Source organism: Genypterus blacodes, unplaced genomic scaffold, assembly GCF_046128005.1.
Source record: "Genypterus blacodes isolate CSIRO-AG114 ecotype Tasmania unplaced genomic scaffold, CSIRO-AGI_Gbla_v1 ptg000120l_1, whole genome shotgun sequence".
In the NCBI taxonomy this organism is placed as follows: domain Eukaryota; kingdom Metazoa; phylum Chordata; class Actinopteri; order Ophidiiformes; family Ophidiidae; genus Genypterus; species Genypterus blacodes.
The window spans coordinates 2645112-2664652 of record NW_027466923.1 but is presented as its reverse complement, the minus strand read 5'-3'; the positions used below and the strand labels follow the sequence as shown (position 1 = coordinate 2664652).

The following is a 19541-nucleotide window of genomic DNA, read 5'->3' as shown; positions in this document are numbered from 1 at the left end:
AGACAATGTCATTAAGCATACTACAAAAACAATGCATCTTCACTTGTTTGAAATGCAAGGAGATGACTTACGATAAAATGTTTGGGAACAGAGGAAAACCTGCACCCACCTGTCTCACAGCTGAACATGGAGTCCTGAAGAAAAGAGTGCAAGAGGTGGAGCTCAAAGCACAGAGACCAAATAATACTGAGTAACCGTGGAGGTCATCAGTCACATTAGAATAATATTAGGGACTAATGTAATTATATTTAGACCAATTACATACATTCAATTCTAGTAATGAAAGACAATTGTTTTTATTTTTAATTTAGATTCCTTTGTTTATTTCAGTTGCTCAAATCTCCATAAACCATTGCCATCACATTGTTGAGAGCTCTTGTCGAGCAACAGAGCTATTGCTTTGCACAGCATAAAAGCATTTCTGTACATACATATATACACAATGTTCCCATTCCCAGTCAATGCATATTTACAACTAAACATGTGTAAAAGGCCAAAAAAAACAAAGGAAATATTACATGTCAGACTAGAAACTGTGGGTTATAAAGTATGCAGGTTATAATTGTGAGAGCTTGACCTTCAGCATCAGCACATTCATCAAGACATTCAATATTTCCCCGTAGGCTGCAAACCCTGCAATGTTCTATCCACAATCTCTGTTGAAGAGATGTCACATTTGGAACCAAAGATATCAGCTCATAATTTGACTCAGACTGCTGTTGTGTCTGTATAAAAAAAAACTAAGTAAAAAGATCTGACGAGATTTTCAGAAACACAACTAAAGCCACTTTTAATGAATGAAACTTAAAATAAAGCAAGAATTGAATGTTTTATCGCTACGTTACCATGTCTGTTTGGTGCCTGTCGACCCGGAGCGTGTTGGTTACATTTCATCTATACATGCAGCATTGAAATAAATTACATAGAGTGCACGTGTGCGTTTTCAATTTGTAGACTGAAGCTACGTTCACATTCCAGGTCTTTATGCCACATTCAGATTTTTGTTGTAGTCAGATGTGATCGTTTTGTCCGGATGCATGATTGTCTTATGTGACGACACTGGTGTGAACAGAGCTCTGCCATTTGGGCAACATTAAAATAAGGAAAAAATGGAACTCCATCCACATCATCCTGGAATGTGAATGTGGCTTTTGAAAGGTGCTTAGACACTGTAGTTCAACTTTATACAGTTCCTACTTAAAAGGAGAGACTTACACTTGTAGTGCAAACAGAAATGAGAACTCCTAAGAAAATAGATCAGATTATACCAAGGGAGGTGGGAATACTCAATTTAGTGTTGTATTATTGTCAAACTCCCCCAACTTATTTGAATATGACTTCACGTTTTACCATTACGTTACAATAAGATAGATTTCCCTTGGCTTTCAATAATAAACTGTCAAATTTCTAGGTGATGTTCTTTGAGTGTTGGAGCTTAATGTGGAGCAGATGTTGATGGAAAGCAGTCGCACTCCATTTATAATCCAGCAAGGGGCAGTCGCAACACAAATACCTCCGAGCACTTAACAGCAAGAACACGGGACCGTGTACCAGGTGAGGTCTCCACGAGATGTCCCATTCATCCCAATCATAAACATTTCCACATGCTCCTGAATGATTTCATCCCACCTTCTGTAACCCTCTGAGCTCATCACATCAGTCACCTTCCCCTGCTGGCTTCGGACGGCTGCGGTCTTGCCTGAGTTCATCTGGCCTCCAAGGGCTTCCCCTCCACGACCAGCTTGATCTCTTTGGCATCCAGCGTCTCATACATGAGCAGGGCATCTGCCAGGTTTTTGTGCTCCTTTGCGTGAGACTTCAGCAGGGCTCTGGCACGCTCGTAAGACTCCTGGGACAACAAGAGGAAAGACTGATGTATGCTACACTACGATTCCACTGTGGAGAGTTTAAACACATAACAGAGCACTTCCAGGTTACTTTACGCCTTAATGAGATGAGCGTATAGCGTCCTATACTCACCTTTAGCAACGTCCTCACTTCATGCTCCACAGCAGATTGTGTCTCGGGGCTCTGCTGGGTCATGTCAGTGTAGGTCATCACACCCAACTAAGAGACAGAGAGCCAACACATGGAGCTATGTCAAATGGAGCAGGCGACCCATTTGCAGGATAAATACTATCTAACTATCTCTTTCTTAAAAGTCAAAGTACCTTTTCACACATTCCAAATCTTGTCACCATCAGTTTAGCAATCTTGGTGGCACTGTCAAAGTCACTGGAAGCTCCTGAATAAGCAGAAAAGACACATAACCATGTACAGTAAGTTGTCTTGGTGAGTAACCATGTATTGACCTAATTATGCCCCCTCATTTTACCCATTTTTTGATTATCTGGAACCCTTTAAGAACTCTCTCTCACCAGTTGTGATGTTCTCGTTGCCGAATATAATCTCTTCTGCTACGCGGCCGCCCATACTGACGTCCATCTGGGCCAGGAGCTGGGAGCGAGTCTCACTCCATCGATCGTTCTCAGGTAGCATGGACACCTGGAGAGAAAGGTGGGGGTGGATGGAGAAGGGCAATCAACAGGGAAGAGAGGAAGCGTTGTTTTGAAATAAGGATCAGGGTGCAGAGAGCAGAGGAAATGGGGGAGAGAAAACTAAATGGCTACACTGTTGAAACTAAATTTAAAGAGATCCATGCAGGGTTTCTTCAGTCTGTTTGGTAAAGCAGCATTGAGGTTTCCTTACGTGTCCCAGACTGGGGCCTCTGGGCATGATTGTAGCTTTGTTGATAGGCATGGCGTCTTTGGTGTAGTAAGCTACGATTGCATGGCCTGATTCATGGAAGGCTGTGATCATCTTGTTCCTTTTGTCGATTTCCACACTCCTCCTCTCTGGGCCTTGAAGACAGAAGAAGGTAGTATAAAAATAAGAGCCAATAAAGGATGTGACAGGTGTTTCAAGTCACAGTGAGTACATTTCTGTCTTGACAGAGTCGGGGTAGTTAATAAGAATTCACACTAACTACTCAGTGTCACTTTAAATCAGCACTCTGATTTCTGAAGCTTTCCTTTTATTGATTAGCACACAGATGTTGTAAGGCACATCACTGAGGTAGCCACTTGAGGAAACTATCTTAACAATTCCCAATACCTTCTTTTTGCTTACCCATGAGGATTTTGTCTTTGGCGAACTCGAGCTCCTTCATGCTGACCATGTCTTTGCCATCAACTGCTGCCTTCAGGGCTGCTTGGTTGACCAGATTTTCCAGATCAGCACCAGAGAAGCCAACTGTTCCCCGGGCAATAATGTTGGCCTCAATTTCTGTAGAATTGCAAACAGGGAAAGCGGGAGTTATTTTTCAAGCAAATCAAATAGAAAAGAGTCTGAACACCTGAAACACTGCGTTCCGTGTCGTTGTGTGTAATGTAAATACAGGACGTCTCACCTGGATCCATCTTAATCTTCTTCAGGTACCAGTTGAGGATCTCTGTGCGCCCTTTCACGTCTGGTTTGGGGACAGTGACCTGTGTGTCGAAACGTCCTGGACGAATCAGGGCACTGCAGAAAGAGTCAATCTGTAAGTTAGTAAAATACAGAGACTGCACTTACTCAGCACGTTAAAGTGAATTCTGCTACTCTCTGCATGCTGGCACACACCGTCTGCTGCTGCAGTTCATTATTTGTAATGACGAGGACAGCTGTGACTGTGGAGCATGTAAACTCTGACATTTATAAATGTGAACCATAAACGCTGACATTTCCATGAGTAGCACCAAGAGACAGTAACACGTACTTATCCAAGGCCTCTGGGAAGTTGGTTGCTCCAATGATGATTACACCTTCATTTGGCTTAAACCTTCACATAAAAAGCAAACACAAGTCAGTGGCTGAAACGCAGCAATTCTCATTTGGCTTTTAGTTCCTTTGGGTTTTGTCTTTGTAGTCTGGTTCTTTCATTTTCAACAGTAAAGGAATCTTCAACACTTTTCATTCACTGGGCCACAATGTAGATTACCGAGTCAACCAAAAACAAACTCTATGGTGCAGGATGCCCGGGATGTTTGAATTCTCATCCCAGGCTAGACAGAGAAATATGAAAAAGAGAGAAATTTGTAAGACTATCAAGATCATTTGAGAAAGGTACCCGTCCATTTCAGCAAGAAGTTGGTTGATAGTCTGTCTGGAATAGGGGTGCATGGGAGACTCAATCCTTTTCCCACCCACACTGTCCAGTTCATCAATGAAGATCACACAGGGAGCATTGGCTTTGGCCTCCCCTGGAAAGAGAGTGAAAAGACAAACACAAAAATTGTTTCCTCACACAATATTCAGCTGGATGGGAAGGTCAATTTGGATGTAAAATGAAAAATCTCTCACTGAAAAGGTTCCTGATGCGGCTGGCACCCACTCCAACAAACATCTCATCGAACTCTGAACCTGAAGCATAGTAGAACGGCACATCTGCTTCTCCCGCCACCGCTCTGGCCAACAGGGTCTTACCGGTCCCTGGAGGGCCGACAAGTAGGACGCCTAAAGACAAAGAAGGCAAAGAGGGAGGGCTCAGGCACACTCAAGCATTTCTGTTATTCAATCATGATGCACACACTCTCTGACACAGCCCTACCTTTGGGGAGTTTTCCTCCCAAAACAGTGAACTTCTGTGGGTTCTTCAGGAACTCCACCACTTCCTGCAGCTCGTTCTTGGCCTCCTCCACCCCTTTGACGTGCTCAAAAGTCACATTTTTCATATGGACAGGATCCACAGCAGTGTCCAGGCCTGATGTGGTTCGGAACCGCACTGTCCAGAATGGTTAGATTAAAGTTCGAAAATCACACTGCATTGCATTGTTAATAAACTCGCACCGACACGCGGACACGCACTCCCTCTAACTAGGAGTTAATACATTCAAGGAGAGCATCTGGTTGCATCAGTTAGTGCTGTAAGATAAAAAGCTTGGATTAAGTTCTCATTGCCTGAAAACTGCTCTTTTTCTCACAATTAGTAAATGTTTACTTTCGCAGTGATTAGTTTGGCAGCCAAACGATGAGCATCATTCATTCCATGGGAAATTATTGGAGGTGAACTTGTAGAACAGGCACAATTAGAAGGGAAAAGGAGCCTTTACCCGATATGAATGGCAACTTGGAAATGCCATAAAGCCCGATGAGAAGCAGGACAAGCAGGATGAGACGGGTTCTCCTGAGAGAGTCTGCAGTTTGGAGATATAAAACATTTAGTGTTATATGGAAAGCAACATATCAATACATCTTAATACCTACTCAACAAAACAATATGCAAAAATATAAACACTTTTATTTTTGCTGCCATGTTGTGGTGATTGTGCGATTACATCACTATGGTTGTGTTGGTATAAACGCCTACCTTGCGTGCGCTGTGTCAGAGCCTGGGCTTTCAGAAAACCCTCAGCAAAGCCTCTCTTGAATGAGTCCTGTTGTCCATCAGGAATGTTCTTGTTCTTCAACATCGAATCCAGACTTTCCACTTCAAACCCTTTGTCGCGCGTCAGGAATCCCTGAAGTCGGCGGAAAGATTGGTCAGCAGTGTTTAGACACATTATACACCTGTCCTTCCTGGAGGTTATAAGGCTCTCAAGAGGGAGAGCTAAATACTGAACTGTATTGAGAAATATTTAAAATACAGCTAGAAAACAGACTTAGGCTTATGTAAGGTAAGTTTTACCTTCATAAAAGAGGGTGTGAAGCTTTCAGTTTCCACGGGGCGCTCAAAGGCTGAGGGCACTCGTCTGCTTTTGGTTCGCAGAGTTTTGAAGCCTCTGCTCTGAACCCACACTTGAAATGTGTAATGCAATGAAAATGCTGTTTAAGTACACAAAACATTCAACAAAACGTTTCCTACAGCATACATTAGTGTACTGATGCTGCTATATTACCCATTTAAATTATAATAATAAATAAATAGTAACAGGAAAACACAACACACAAAATATCTCATTCCTAGTTACCTGGTAGCTCTGTGCAGACGGTCTGAAGAGGTGAGGGGTACTGCCTGCAAAAAGCACCCGAGAACCCTGGAATGAGAGGGAAAGTATTGTTCATTGCATAAAGACAATAGCCAGACATCATGAAAGAGATGGAGGCCTGCTGAATTGATTCTTTATTAACTATTATCAAGAATCTTGGAGGTTGAGGCTCAGCAAATGATTTACTGATGTGCTAGCAGAAATATTATCACAGATGTTTTGGGGGGTTGATGAATGTGAGATTGCATATGCATCCTCACCATGCTTGTTGCAGAAAAATGAGTGTGTCGAGAGATGAGAGGTACTCCAGGGCGACTGACTGCTGACACTGAATGGAAATGGTGCCTCCTGTCGGCTGAGGCATGGCAACACACTGTTCACCAACTCATTCAGCTGCTGTGCGCCAAGGTCTGCTAAGCCAAGTTCCCGCAGGTTGTAAACAGGCTGCACATAAATACATTAACAAGTACATATTAGTTTGGCCTATGCGTTGTGTGTTGTCTTCTCTACAAAATCTGAATTTGCTGTCCGGTGTTTTGGAGAGCAACTGGGTCAGACAGACAAAGTGTGTACACAGTGTCGACAGTGACAACAGAGGTCTGGCCTTCTCTCCCTGTCCCTGTCTGTGCACAGTTGCAGTGGTATTCATAATCACACTGTCTTAAGATACACAACAGCTGCAGGTTGTCTCTTAGTGTGTACCTCTGTGCTGTGTAGCTCCGGGTGTGACACACTCTCCTTGGGTTTTCTTGTTTTACAAGTTGTGCTGCTGCTGCTGCTGCTTCCCACTGAGCTCTTCAGAGAGTGGAGGACATTGATGAGGTGGCTTAGGGGGACAGTCACCTGTAAACATAGTAACAGCAGATAAATATCACTATCAATATCTCGGTAAAATGTACAATGAAATTGAATCATTAAATAAAACAGAAATAGAAACTTTTAAGTTATATTAAGTTGAATATATACATATATATATATGTAAACACACACACACACACACTTATACATATTGAACTACAGCCTGGATGCTGATCAATATATCTGTCAATATCTATCTATAGGATTTTTATATTGGATATATTTATTAAAGCTATCTATATAATTTTGACCATTGTCTTGGCTATGTATCCAAACTTAAGGTTGACTTCATACTGTCCTTAGATCTGCAAATCTTATCTTCTCAGGTCAACTTGAAATTATTTTGTCTCACAGACAAACCGGAAGACACAGACTCTCTTCACACTTGCGCTTAACAATTCATATCAGACACAATAACAGTGTGCTGCAGAAGGTGGCCTAATGTCATTAGAACTTAGCAGTAGTTTGGTTATTCGTGCTCATTTTGGGGTGAAAATGTGAAGGGCAATGTTGAAGAACTACCTCCTCAGATTGCAAAGATACATAATAAACAATAATAATGTCCCGCTACAAACACCTCATGCCTTCGAACCGCAAAGAAAGGTCGTGTTCGGACCATAACATCTAAGTTCGCTACTAGTAAACAACCGGATGTTAGCTTACGGTGCTAGCTAGCGGGTTAACATGAACGCATATGGAACCAAAACATCAGCAATGCTAATGTCAAGTGGTTAGCTGGGCCTGCTGTTCTCTTACCTGTGGCTGAACTGTCATTGACAACGAAAACATCGTGATTATCTCGGGTTCAAGGTCCCCTGCGGAAGATAAAATAGTGTTATTCCGCTATCTTTCTGTTTCTGTTTCTCCGGCTAACCTGAGGAATACACAGCTGCGACAATGAACTTCAGCAGCCGATACGAGCCACGGCAACCCCAAAGGGATCGCAGTGCATTCTGGGATGTGTAGTGTGTACCAGTGTGGTGTGCGCGCGATCGACCGGCGGGGCAGATCTGATAAACTTCAGATTTGATCTCACGGCCCGGCTATGACCTCATCAAGTCTCTGCCGTGCCTTCTACTGTGGAAGCGACGCATGCGCATTTGTGTCTCCGCTTGGCGCGTGTTTCCAGTTTGGCGCCGTAGCACCGCCGACGATGATCACGTGTGTGGATTAAACCAAGACAGGTGTGCACTAAACCAATCTCGGCACATTCAAACACAAACATAAACCTCACCCCAGGAAATAAATGTATGTAAATTGCAACTCTGAATTTGGAATAATTTTGTTGTTGTTTGTCACAGTTAGTCAGTATGAGCCGACCTTTAGAAAGAGACAAACCCTCTTCTAAATTAAACATGTACCCCCGCACTAAATCAGTCATGGTGTAACCCGGCTCAATAAATTTCACCTGGAGCGACCTGCGTTCATTTCATCCAACAAGACTCCAGCAAGAGACAGGAACCAAAAGCTCCTGAGCCCCCAACAAGAGGACAGCAACATGTGAGTATAAACACTCCTGGTCCCACAACTAGATGACAGCAACAGGTAAGAACAAACGCTGCTGATGGTGACTGACCCATGGATGTATTTCAGTGTTTGCGATTTTCAAGGTTTGCGTATTTCGTTTAAAGGTTGGTGTTTTGTTTAAAAGGTTGGTGTTTTAAGGTTTAAAAGGTTGGCATTTAAAAGGTTTGTGTTTAAGGTTTAAAAGGTTTGTGTTTTAAGGTTTAAAAGGTTGGCGTTTGAAGGTTTAAAAAGCCTGGCGTTTGAAAGGTTGGTGTTTGCAGGTTTGAAAGGTTGGCATTTAAAAGGTTTGTGTTTAAGGTTTAAAAGGTTTGTGTTTTAAGGTTTAAAAGGTTTGGCGTTTGAAGGTTTGGCGTTTGAAGGTTTAAAAGGTTGGCGTTTAACGGTTCGAAAGCTTGGCGTTTGAAGGTTTGAAAGGTTGGCGTTTGAAAGGTTGGCGTTTGAAGGTTTAAAAGGTTGGCGTTTGAAGGTTTAAAAGGTTGGCCATTTTAAGGTTGAAAAGGTTGGCCATTTTAAGGTTGAAAAGGTTGGCCATTTTAAGGTTGAAAAGGTTGGCCATTTTAAGGTTGAAAAGGTTGGCCATTTTAAGGTTTTGTGTTTAAGGTTGAAAAGGTTGGCCATTTTAAAAGGTTGGTGTTTTAAAAGGTTGGTGTTTTTAAGGTTAAAGGTTGGCCATTTTAAAAGGTTGGTGTTGTGCTTAAGGTTTAAAAGGTTTAAAAGGTGTTCTTAAGGTTTAAAAGGTGTTGTGCTTAAGGTTTAAAAGGTGTTGTGCTTAAGGTTTAAAAGGTGTTGTGCTTAAGGTTTAAAAGGTGTTGTGCTTAAGGTTTCAAAGGTTTTGTGCTTAAGGTTTAAAAGGTTTTGTGTTAAAGATTTTGTGTTTAATGTTTAAAAGGTTTTGTGTTTAATGTTTAAAAGGTTTTGTGCTTACGGTTTAAAAGGTTTTGTGCTTACGGTTTAAAAGGTTTTGTGCTTACGGTTTAAAAGGTTTTGTGCTTAAGGTTTAAAAGGTTTGTGTCAGGTTTTGTGTTTAAGGTTTACAAGGTTTTGTGTCAAAGGTTTAAAAGGTTGGCGGTTTAAAAGGTGGCGGTTTAAAAGGTTTGTTTTTAAGGTTGAAAAGGTTTGTTTAAAAGGTTGGTGTTTTAAGGTTTAAAAGGTTGGCCATTTTAAAGTTTAAAAGGTGGCAGTTTAAAAGGTTTGTGTTTTTAAGGTTGAAAAGGTTTGTTTAAAAGGTTGGTGTTTAAAAGGTTGGTGTTAAGGTTTTGTGTTTAAGGTTTCAAAGGTTTGTGTGAGGTTTTGTGCTTAAGATTACAAAGGTTTGTGTCAGGTTTTGTGCTTACGGTTTAAAAGGGTTTGTGTCAAAGGTTGTGCTTAAGGTTTAAAAGGTGTTGTGCTTAAGGTTTAAAAGGTTTTGTGTTTAAGGTTTTGTGTCAAAGGTTTAAAAGGTTGGCAGTTTAAAAGGTGGCGGTTTAAAAGGTTTGTGTTTTTAAGGTTGAAAAGGTTTGTTTAAAAGGTTGGTGTTAAGGTTTAAAAGGTTGGCCATTTTAAGATTTAAAAGGTTGGCGTTTTAAAAGGTGGCGGTTTAAAAGGTTTGTGTTTTTAAGGTTGAAAAGGTTTGTTAAAGGTTTGTGTTTTTAAGGTTGAAAAGGTTTGTGTTTAAGGTTTCAAAGGTTTCAAAGGTTTTGTGCTTAAGATTACAAAGGTTTGTGTCAGGTTTTGTGCTTACGCTTTCAAAGGTTTTGTGCTTAAGGTTTCAAAGGTTTGTGTGAGGTTTTGTGTTTAAGGTTTCAAAGGTTTTGTGTTTGAGGTTTAAAAGGTTTTGTATTTAAGGTTTTGTGTTAGGTTCTGTGCTTAAGGTTTAAAAGGTTTTGTGTCAGGTTTTGTGTTTAAGGTTTAAAAGGGTTTGTGTCAGGTTTTGTGCTTAAGGTTTGTGTCAGGTTTTGTGTTTAAGGTTTAAAAGGTTGGCCATTTTAAGGTTTAAAAGGTTTGTGTTTTAAAGGTTGAAAAGGTTTGTTTAAAAGGTTGGTGTTTTAAGGTTTAAAAGGTTGGTGTTTTAAGGTGTTGTGTTTAAGGTTTCAAAGGTTGGCCATTTTAAGGTTTCAAAGGTTGGCCATTTTAAGGTTTCAAAGGTTGGCTGTTTAAAAGGTTTGTGTCAGGTTTTGTGCTTAATGTTTCAAAGGTTGGCTGTTTAAAAGGTTTGTGTCAGGTTTTGTGCTTAATGTTTCAAAGGTTTTGTGTCAAAGGTTTTGTGTTTAAGGTTTAAAAGGTTGGCCATTTTAAGGTTTACAAGGTTGGCGGTTTAAAAGGTTGGTGTTAAGGTTTAAAAGGTTGGTGTTTTAAGGTGTTGTGCTTAAGGTTTCAAAGGTGTTGTGCTTAAGGTTTCAAAGGTTTGTGTCAAAGGTTTAGTGTTTAAGGTTTAAAAGGTTTTGTGCTTACGGTTGAAAAGGTTTGTTTAAAAGGTTGGTGTTTTAAGGTTTTGTGTTTAAGGTTTCAAAGGTTTGTGTGAGGTTTTGTGCTTAAGATTACAAAGGTTTGTGTCAGGTTTTGTGCTTAAGGTTTAAAAGGTGTTGTGCTTAAGGTTTAAAAGGTTTTGTGTTTAAGGTTTAAAAGGTTTTGTGCTTAAGGTTTAAAAGGTTTTGTGTCAAAGGTTTAAAAGGTTGGCGGTTTAAAAGGTGGCGGTTTAAAAGGTTTGTGTTTTTAAGGTTGAAAAGGTTTGTTTAAAAGGTTGGTGTTTTAAGGTTTAAAAGGTTGGCGTTTTAAAAGGTGGCAGTTTAAAAGGTTTGTGTTTTTAAGGTTAAAGGTTTGTTTAAAAGGTTGGTGTTTAAAAGGTTGGTGTTAAGGTTTTGTGCTTACGGTTTAAAAGGTTTTGTGCTTAAGGTTTCAAAGGTTTGTGTCAGGTTTTGTTTTTAAGGTTTAAAAGGTTGGCCATTTTAAGGTGTAAAAGGTTGGCGGTTTAAAAGGTTGGTGGTTTAGTGCTAAAGGTTTAAAAGGTTTGTGTTTAGAAGGTTGTGTTTAAGGTTTAAAAGGTTTTGTGTCAAAGGTTTTGTGTTTAAGGTTTAAAAGGTTGGCCATTTTAAGGTTTAAAAGGTTGGCGTTTTTAAAAGTTGGTGTTTTAAGGTTGAAAAGGTTTGTGTTTAAAAGGTTTTGTGTTTAAGGTTGAAAAGGTTTGTTTAAAAGGTTTGTTTTAAGGTTAAAAAGGTTGGTGTTTTAAGGTGTGCTTAAGGTTTCAAAGGTGTTGTGCTTAAGGGTTTCAAAGGTGTTGTGTTTAAGGTTTCAAAGGTTTGTCAGGTTTTGTGCTTAAGGTTTCAAAGGTTTGTGTCAGGTTTTGTGCTTAAGGTTTAAAAGGTTTGTGTCAAAGGTTTTGTGTTTAAGGTTTGTTTAAAAGGTTGGCGTTTAAAAGGCTTAAGGTTTAAACGGTTGGTGTATAAAAGGCTTAAGGTTTAAAAGGTTGGTGTTTAAAAGGTTGGTGTATAAAAGGCTTAAGGTTTAAAAGGTTGGTGTTTAAAAGGTTGGTGTTTAATGTTGAGAAGGTTGGTGTGTTTAATGTTTAAAAGGTTTTGGGTCTGAAAGGTTGGTGTTTAAAAGGTTTGTGTTTAACCTTGAAAAGGTTTGGTTTTAAAGGGTGTGTTTAAAGATGCAAGATTTTACATGGAACATGTACACTTGCTGGTCAAATTAGCATAGGTGCCTCCCAAAAAATCCAACCCCTCGTCCTCGCCGTGGGAGGTGGAAACGGGTCAAATTCAGGTTTGAGTCCAGACGGGCTGTGTTTGCATAATGCTGGGTCGCTTTGCTGCACGGCTGTTGTGTCTGGACTCAAACCTGGAAACGTCCTGGCTAACGGGGCTCTGGTCTAATTACTTACTATTGCACTTTTTAATGAGCATTGAAATTGCAACTCTTCATTTGTGCACTGAAACGTTGAGTGTGAACATTTAGAGCAGGTAGGCTCACATTTAGCATTGACGCCTGTTTTAGTAACTTCGACTTCATTACTCTGCCCAGTAACAGTCTTGGGGTCAAACTTATTTCCTCCCAGCCTGTCATGCCTCGTGTCTCCATTGCAGGGCGTTGTAGCAACCTCACCAACTCCTATGGTGTCATGTGGTAACACGTCCATCTTACCAGATGGAAGTACCAGGTTCAACTCCTGGTGGGAGTGAAATGGTTTCTGCTACAGCGTCCAGCAAACTCTCCACAGGCTGCAGATTCATCCAGAGACTCAACAGGGACCAGCACAAGGCCCAAACTAATGATGTAAACTGAAAAACTGTTTCTTTGTAAGGGCTTTAAGTGAACTGAACTAACTACCCCAAAAGTCAACTGCAATAATTGGATATCTTGAGCAATGGGACTACCTATGTTTTAATGCATGAATGGAACAGTTTTATTATTGATTGTCCTGCAAATCAGGCTCAGCACAAATGCATTTCGTTGTATTTTGTACAATGATGACAAAAGCTATTCTGTAATCTTCGTAGGTGAAGTTATTTAGGCCTTTAAAGCTGTATGAGTCCTACCTGTGAGTCACAGCCCCACTTTGAAGGTGCAGTTTCATTCATGGATGGGGTTGGTCGTGTGTACACAGGGTGACCCGACACACTGTGATGGTGCCACTAAGCACAATGTAACTGTCGGAGTAGATAAAGAGCGTACATTTGCTGTATATCAATTGCATAGAAAAAACTACGAGCATCACAATGACGGACTAACTTAAATGAAAGTGTTCTCTCTATTGTTTATTGCACCAAAGTTATGCTTTACAATGAATATCTGAGAACAGTGCACCTTATTCAGCCAGTACATCCCTATGCAGATGGCAAGAAGAAACATCATGAACATAATTAAGGTAATTAAAATGATTGTCTAAGTAGGCAGCAGAGCTCTGCACCAAACCTATAAAATAAATACACACAATTACCCATATTTGTGGACAGGAATTACCCTTAAATGTTTCAGTACATCAAACATTTCTTACATGTCCTTAAGTTATACCCCTCAGAAAAATAGCAAATATTACATGCAATTTAAATAAAATACTGAAATAAACTCAAATAAAACAAAGCATTTGTGAAATAACTGTAAAAACACCCAAAGCTCTTGGTGATCATGTGACTAAGACATTTCAAAGTGCAGATCATCCCCTCAAAGTCTTAAAATATATACTGAAGAAATAGTCCTTTAAATCTGAATGCTACATATATTGTCAACGCTGCCTTTGATCCCTTTTGACCACCAACCCAGCTAAGGTGGGCAATGTATCACTGATAGTGCTCCATTACTCTCAGTGGTGGTATCTTCTAAAGGTAACAGGTTTGTATAATGTTACAGATGCAGGTCCTTCCAGAATGTTCAGCTGATTTTCCTGTAAGAAAAGAAAAATGAAGGTTATACTTTTTTAAGTTATGAAGTGCACACGTGTCCTGCAGCATATAGCTGACAGCAAACAAATTGTGACCAATTGGCATTTTGCTCACCTCCTCTTCCACTTTAAGTATAGACGGATGAGCCAATGGGCAATCAGAGGCCAAAGTGCAGCAAAGGCCACAGTAAGTGGCGAGAAATGAAAAGGCCACCAAGAGGGTCTCAGGAACTTTAGAACACAGAATTGTGGTAAAAAGAAAAAAGCTGTTAATTTCCTCATTGAATAGTTAATGAAGAGAAAAATCTGATAATTTGTGAAAAATAAAGATACAGACCATTCGTGCTAACGGCAGGGAGTCGTGCTGCTTTGGTGAATGTGATCTAGACTAAAACATAAAAAAAACATTTATAAATATATAACAAAACATGGCAGAATGTCATCAGTTGTGATACATTTTACAAGGAAAAACTGACCAATCAATATGAAATGGGTTTTGATCATCTCATTTTACCTTCAAATGAAATTAAACTCAATGATAATGTAACAGTGCTTCTATATCACTATGATCTAATAATATGAACACTATTTCTCTTTAGCTGTACTCGTTGTTTCACCTGTGACACAGTGATCACCTCCAGAGCATGCAGCCGGTGCAGCACATTGGCCATGTCGTCCTGCAGCTTCAGCAGCACAGCGGCGACTTGCTCGTTGACATTTCCTCGGGCAGCGCTGATAAAATGGCCACTCGGTGACACATAACCATGGACGGCCTCTGTGTCCACACACAGCTGAGACCCTGAAACAGAGGTGAAAATGTGACACCTCAAAGCTCCAATACAGCGGTGCTGCTTTGCTGGAACCGCTTACAGTGTATAAGATACTTTATCCATCTCTCACTATGGCTGTGTTGTCACACATCACATTTTTGTGAGGTGGGGGCCAGAATGGGATTTAAACCAAGGGCCAGCTTGCTTTGAGGTTCTGCAGATGTTTGTGTGTCTGTTGTTTAGTTTAATGTGTGTGCCTTTACTGGTGATGGGTATAACTGAAGAGGATGTGGGTAAAGTTTTCCCCTATATTATTTTAACTTGAGTACTTCAAATTTTAAATTTAGCACATCTGATGAAAAACACATTTTCTGGGAATCGGTCAAGGTTTACTGTCGTTGCCATACCTCTCCCTCTTTTTGACATGGAGCTGTTGTGGTGTGTTCGGTTTTCAAGAGGAGAACATTCTAAGATCTGATCCTCCCGTCCATTCAGAGTGGTGCTGCTCTCAAACCAAAGGTCATTTGGCCTCTGTGAGAGAGCTCTTGTTCCAGATGACTGGACTTTTGGGGCAGACAATGCCTTGGGAGGAAAGTTGAGTCAAGCCACATTCTAAAAAGCAAACCTATTCATAATGTGACACAACTCCTTTAATTCCTATCTCACCTCTTCCATGGCTAGATGCTCCATTGAGTCACAGAATTCCTCATTATCAGAGTCTGTGGTTCGGTAGTTCTTCTCAGAAACAGCATCGCTGTGATCTGAAAGGTGAAAAGAGAGCACATCAACAACAAAACAGGGAGAATGTGGTCAATTACACATTGCATCACTGTGCACTACATCTAACTGATGACCATTACATTTTGTAATATTTTAAAAGCACAATTTTTCGGAATCCCTGCACCTTTCCTTTCACCGCTATGACACTCACATTTTATGGTAAAGTTATCATGCTTACCACTCAGTCCATTGAAGTGCATGTAATAAGGGTTATGATGTGCGGTGGCCTCCGTGGAGCAGACCAGTTCCTCCTCTTCCATGTCACTGTTGAGGGAGCTGTGTGTTCCGTTGGTAATGGACGACATGCTGGGCTCCATGCTGCTGTTGGACCCTCTTGTACCAGACCGCCCCCTGCTGTCCTCCACTCTCAGCAGCCTTGGGTCAGGGCTCCACCCTGAGAGAGAGAGCAAATTACTGTGAACACTGTGACCTAGCTTCTAGTGCACAAAGATGTGTCACATAATTGCATAATTCTCTGTGCAGAGCATTTTTCTATAAAGGGAAATGTCATCCATGCATATTCCTGTGTTCTTATTTTCATTTAACGTCTATATCCAAACTGTTCTGTTCCAATGTGCAAAGGACAAGAGAGAAAAAACACAATGTTCACATCCTGCTGTTCCTTGCTACAGCACAACAGGCTGTTAAGTTACTTTCCGTTTCTGATTGGCCTCATATTTCATGACTACGTCGGTAGGGGTTACATGAAATCAACATGTTAAAAGGAGCGTGCAGGGCAGTTCAGGACTGATGGGGTTATCTTACTGGATGCATTTCTTTTGTCACAAACCAAGTTTTGCAACACTGTCAATCAAGAATCCCTAACATATTACATTATAACTGATAGAATAATGAACAGCACACTTTGTTATGTGCTAATATATGTGTTTGCAGTATTATGGCATTTCCAATTTTGCAATGCATGAATAAATTTGTGTAAATTCCACTGGATCCCCCTCCTCCATCACTCCACATCAATCTCAGAACAGAAGAGCCACCACCTACTAATGGTACCTTTCTCCTCCTCTTGTTCATCCTCCTCTTCATCTGTTGTATCATCGTCTTCGTCACCAGTCACCTCTTCCTCAGTTCTCTTCAAATCAGAACTTTCCCCTTTTCTCTCCATATTCTCTTTACTTCCCTCGCTACTATCATGAACAATGCATTCTTTGCCTGTTTCACCAAGATTTTGTATGTCAGCCCACAGATCCCCATAGCCTGAACAGTGAGGGAAACACTCAGAATTAACTCATAAATTGCATGGAAATGTATAGAGAGAGTCTAGAGGTTGCAAAGCCACGATCATATTGAACTACAATGTTCTACACACTACTGCTACACACTAAACCACAAATCACTAACAATGACAAAAACCAACAACAAACACACCAACTAACTAACAACTTTTACACAACATCCACATATAACACAACGCAACATGCCCCCTTTTGCACACACTGAGCTTCTGCACACCGGGACAAAGAGGAGTACACCAAAATCTTGACCTCAGCTACATTTTCTACAGCTATTGCAAACACCAAACACTTGCCTTCCATTAAGGGTTTCTGAAATGGTTTTGAAAGGTCTATAACAAAAACACACATGAGAGGCTCAGTATCAGAGAAAAATGACTCCAAAGTGACTCATTAAGTTGTATTCCACTGGATCTGCACTGTCCACATCGGACTAAAAGCTCTTTCTTTGGTTTCCTGTGCCTTAGTATGAGGCATGCATGGCAATATAATGTACCTGCATTATTTGCAAAAGGCCTGGTGAAGGGTCTCTTGTCCGCCTCAATGTCTTCATCCTCATCTCCTTCTATCAGTGTGTAGAAGCTCCCAAGTTTCTGAACCAGGTCAGACACTTCATCCGAAACTGGGATGGTCTCCAAAATCTGACAATGCACATAAACAAAGACCATTTAAAGATCTGTCTATGTCAAATGTGCATAAATGAGTGTGCTGGTATTGCATCAAGTCAACAGTGAAGAAATGTGTTTGTTTGTTTATCTGTCAACCCAATTAATTAAGGCAGATTATAAATAATTGGTAATAGGAGGGAGAGAATTTCCCTTAAGTGCTCTAGTGCAGAAAATGAATTTTTGTAAGTTTGTAAAAGCAGTCTGAATTCATCTGTCAAATTATAAGCAAACATTACCATAACATAATCGACTTGTTGAAAAGCACTGCAATAAAATATGTTTTCTTTTCTTTCAGTTTCTCAGAAGACACAGAATCAAAGAAAATTATTCTTCTGTATTGTGAAATGTTTTGTGAATTGTGTGCTTCATTGACAGGTACAGAGAGGGGAGGAATACAGAGAAATGACACAAGGAAAATGTTTCAATGATTCCCATGTTTTTCTTACCATTTGCCAAAAATGTTAAAGTAAGACAGAGAGTGAGTGTTCCATGAAGATTTTGTATCCTGCTTCTATTCTGTTTCATTTTCCTTTGAATGGACTTACCAGCTGGATGTCCTCGACATAATTCATCATGGCTTCCTCCTTTGTCATATCTCCTAAAGAGCTCCATGCATCCCTAGCAACACAAAGTCTTAGTTAATCACTGGAGCACTGTGAGGGAAATGAGCTTGGAATAACAAACTTGCAGCTAACTGTGGCAGTCATTGTAGAAACCTCATGAAACTTCCATCTCTTCTGTATTCATACGCTGTATCCCTTTGATACACTGGCTAATATTGGTTGGATCCAAAAATTATTTGGCAGCTTTTAGAACAGTTTTAGATATATTCAAAGAACACTGTATGTATTTACCATTCAGCTTTCCCATGAGTGTCCCAGAAGCCGGTTGGTCTTGGGATGTTGCAGGGCCCTAACGTGGCCTGCGTGTAGTAACTATAGAACATCTGCATCATGACATCAGAGGGCTGAAATGGACCTGAGAAATGGAGGAAGAGGAATAAATGGGACTGGGACACTTTCTTCATCTGAGACATTATGTCCAAATTACATTGTGTTTGGAGGACGGTGTCTAGTGTCTTAATTTCAGTGACTTCTAGACATATTGTTTTTATATTTTAAGGTTCCTTCCTAGTCGATCATCCATTTTACTCTGTGCCCATCAGGACGGAGCTCAAAGTAGACTGCTCATTGACACTGAAAGGAGCCAGCTAAGGTTGAATCTGACCAGAACATCTTCTGAATTCCTTCCTAGGAAGGTGTGGCGAGGGGGGAGAGATGGGAGAGACTTGTTGCAAGACATTTCTCTCTTTCGTTCTCTCTTTCTTATTTATCAATAAAGGGTCTGCCCAAAGCTAGATGCAACTCAATCACCTGAAGAGCTTCCACAACAACTAGCAGAGCAGGGAGCTTTACTTTTCAGTGTTCTTACATAGAATAAATATCATAGAATACATTACCTTCTTCTGGCAAACTCCGTATCACTCTAACTGCGGCAGTAAATTTATCCTTCAGGCTGTGTTCGTCCTCCTGCGCCATGCTGAGTCCCAACAAGGATGACAGCAGAAGAATCTTCACGCCTTTAATGGAAGATCGAGATTAATCAGGCAGCATTCAATGAGAGACAGTTCTGCACCGTACAACTACATGCTAATTATCCAAATGTTTATTTACCTTTTACTAAATATATTTCCTGTGTAAACCTCAGCCGTTTAATAAGCTGTTACCGGGTTACCTGTGCGAGACCTTATGCTTCGGAACAAATATAAATATTTAGTCTCTGGCAGATTCGTGAGAAACTCACCTTAAACTTCACATCCGCCAATGTTATTACTGTTTTATTGGCCCTGTAACTCTCTGCAATATGCAACATTAAGCCAATCTCTTTTTCGGTCAAGGATGAACCAGAGTCCACGCTGATGGTCAAACATATCTGGGAAATGTAGTTTATATTGAAGGATATCTTCGTAGATCGCACCGCGAGACGTGCTTGGTGTTCCTTTATTTCCCAGAAACCATTGCAAGTGGGATTAGAATCGCGGTGATTTGTGGGAAATGCTGTAGTGGAACACGATTGAGCGCTGGTTTTATGCAGACCCCCCTTTACAGAAATTACTGCAATATAACTAAAATAATTTTAAAGTATTTCGCTATGATATAGTTAAGTTATATAACCATAATAATACCAATACTACTACTACTACTACTAGTAGTAGTAATAATGATAATAATAATAATATTAATATTAATAACAATAATAATAATAATCACTCTATTTATTTTTATTTTTACTGGAATGCGATTCTAACATTCTTTGCAGAGTTGCGCTGATCTGAAACCGAAATGTCTTTATTTATGTGGAAT

At 40.3% G+C, this 19541-nt stretch overlaps 2 protein-coding genes across 5 annotated transcripts; both read right to left on the bottom strand.

Annotated features, from left to right (window-relative positions):
* Positions 1 to 720: 720 nt before the first annotated feature.
* On the bottom strand, positions 721 to 7785 carry LOC143010095 (ATP-dependent zinc metalloprotease YME1L1-like). 2 transcript variants are annotated; one of them, XM_076162275.1, is made up of 18 exons: positions 7581 to 7785; positions 6669 to 6809; positions 6227 to 6410; positions 5949 to 6014; positions 5666 to 5775; positions 5348 to 5498; positions 5091 to 5174; positions 4589 to 4741; positions 4342 to 4494; positions 4109 to 4241; positions 3758 to 3820; positions 3410 to 3522; positions 3130 to 3285; positions 2710 to 2861; positions 2379 to 2505; positions 2172 to 2245; positions 1981 to 2067; positions 721 to 1849 (listed from the first exon to the last, which is right to left on the bottom strand). In XM_076162275.1, the coding sequence occupies exons 1-18, from the start codon at positions 7611 to 7613 to the stop codon at positions 1706 to 1708; spliced, it is 2124 nt and encodes a 707-aa protein (XP_076018390.1). In that variant the 5' UTR covers positions 7614 to 7785; the 3' UTR covers positions 721 to 1705. The 2 variants fall into 2 exon arrangements, with proteins under 2 accessions (XP_076018390.1, XP_076018389.1); XM_076162274.1 differs by having other exon boundaries at positions 4589 to 4762; positions 7581 to 7784.
* Positions 7786 to 13060: 5275 nt separating this feature from the next.
* Positions 13061 to 19093, bottom strand: LOC143009976 (acyl-CoA-binding domain-containing protein 5-like). Of its 3 annotated transcripts, XM_076162077.1 has the most exons (13): positions 18638 to 18757; positions 18033 to 18156; positions 17724 to 17796; positions 17007 to 17151; positions 16807 to 16842; positions 16272 to 16475; positions 15436 to 15651; positions 15144 to 15238; positions 14885 to 15059; positions 14325 to 14506; positions 14045 to 14095; positions 13823 to 13938; positions 13061 to 13710 (listed from the first exon to the last, which is right to left on the bottom strand). In XM_076162077.1, exons 1-13 carry the CDS (start codon positions 18714 to 18716, stop codon positions 13698 to 13700), a joined length of 1509 nt encoding a protein of 502 aa, XP_076018192.1. In that variant the 5' UTR covers positions 18717 to 18757; the 3' UTR covers positions 13061 to 13697. The 3 variants fall into 3 exon arrangements, with proteins under 3 accessions (XP_076018192.1, XP_076018190.1, XP_076018191.1); XM_076162075.1 differs by lacking the exons at positions 16272 to 16475; positions 16807 to 16842 and adding an exon at positions 18982 to 19093; XM_076162076.1 differs by lacking the exons at positions 16272 to 16475; positions 16807 to 16842 and adding an exon at positions 18852 to 18931.
* Positions 19094 to 19541: the final 448 nt, after the last annotated feature.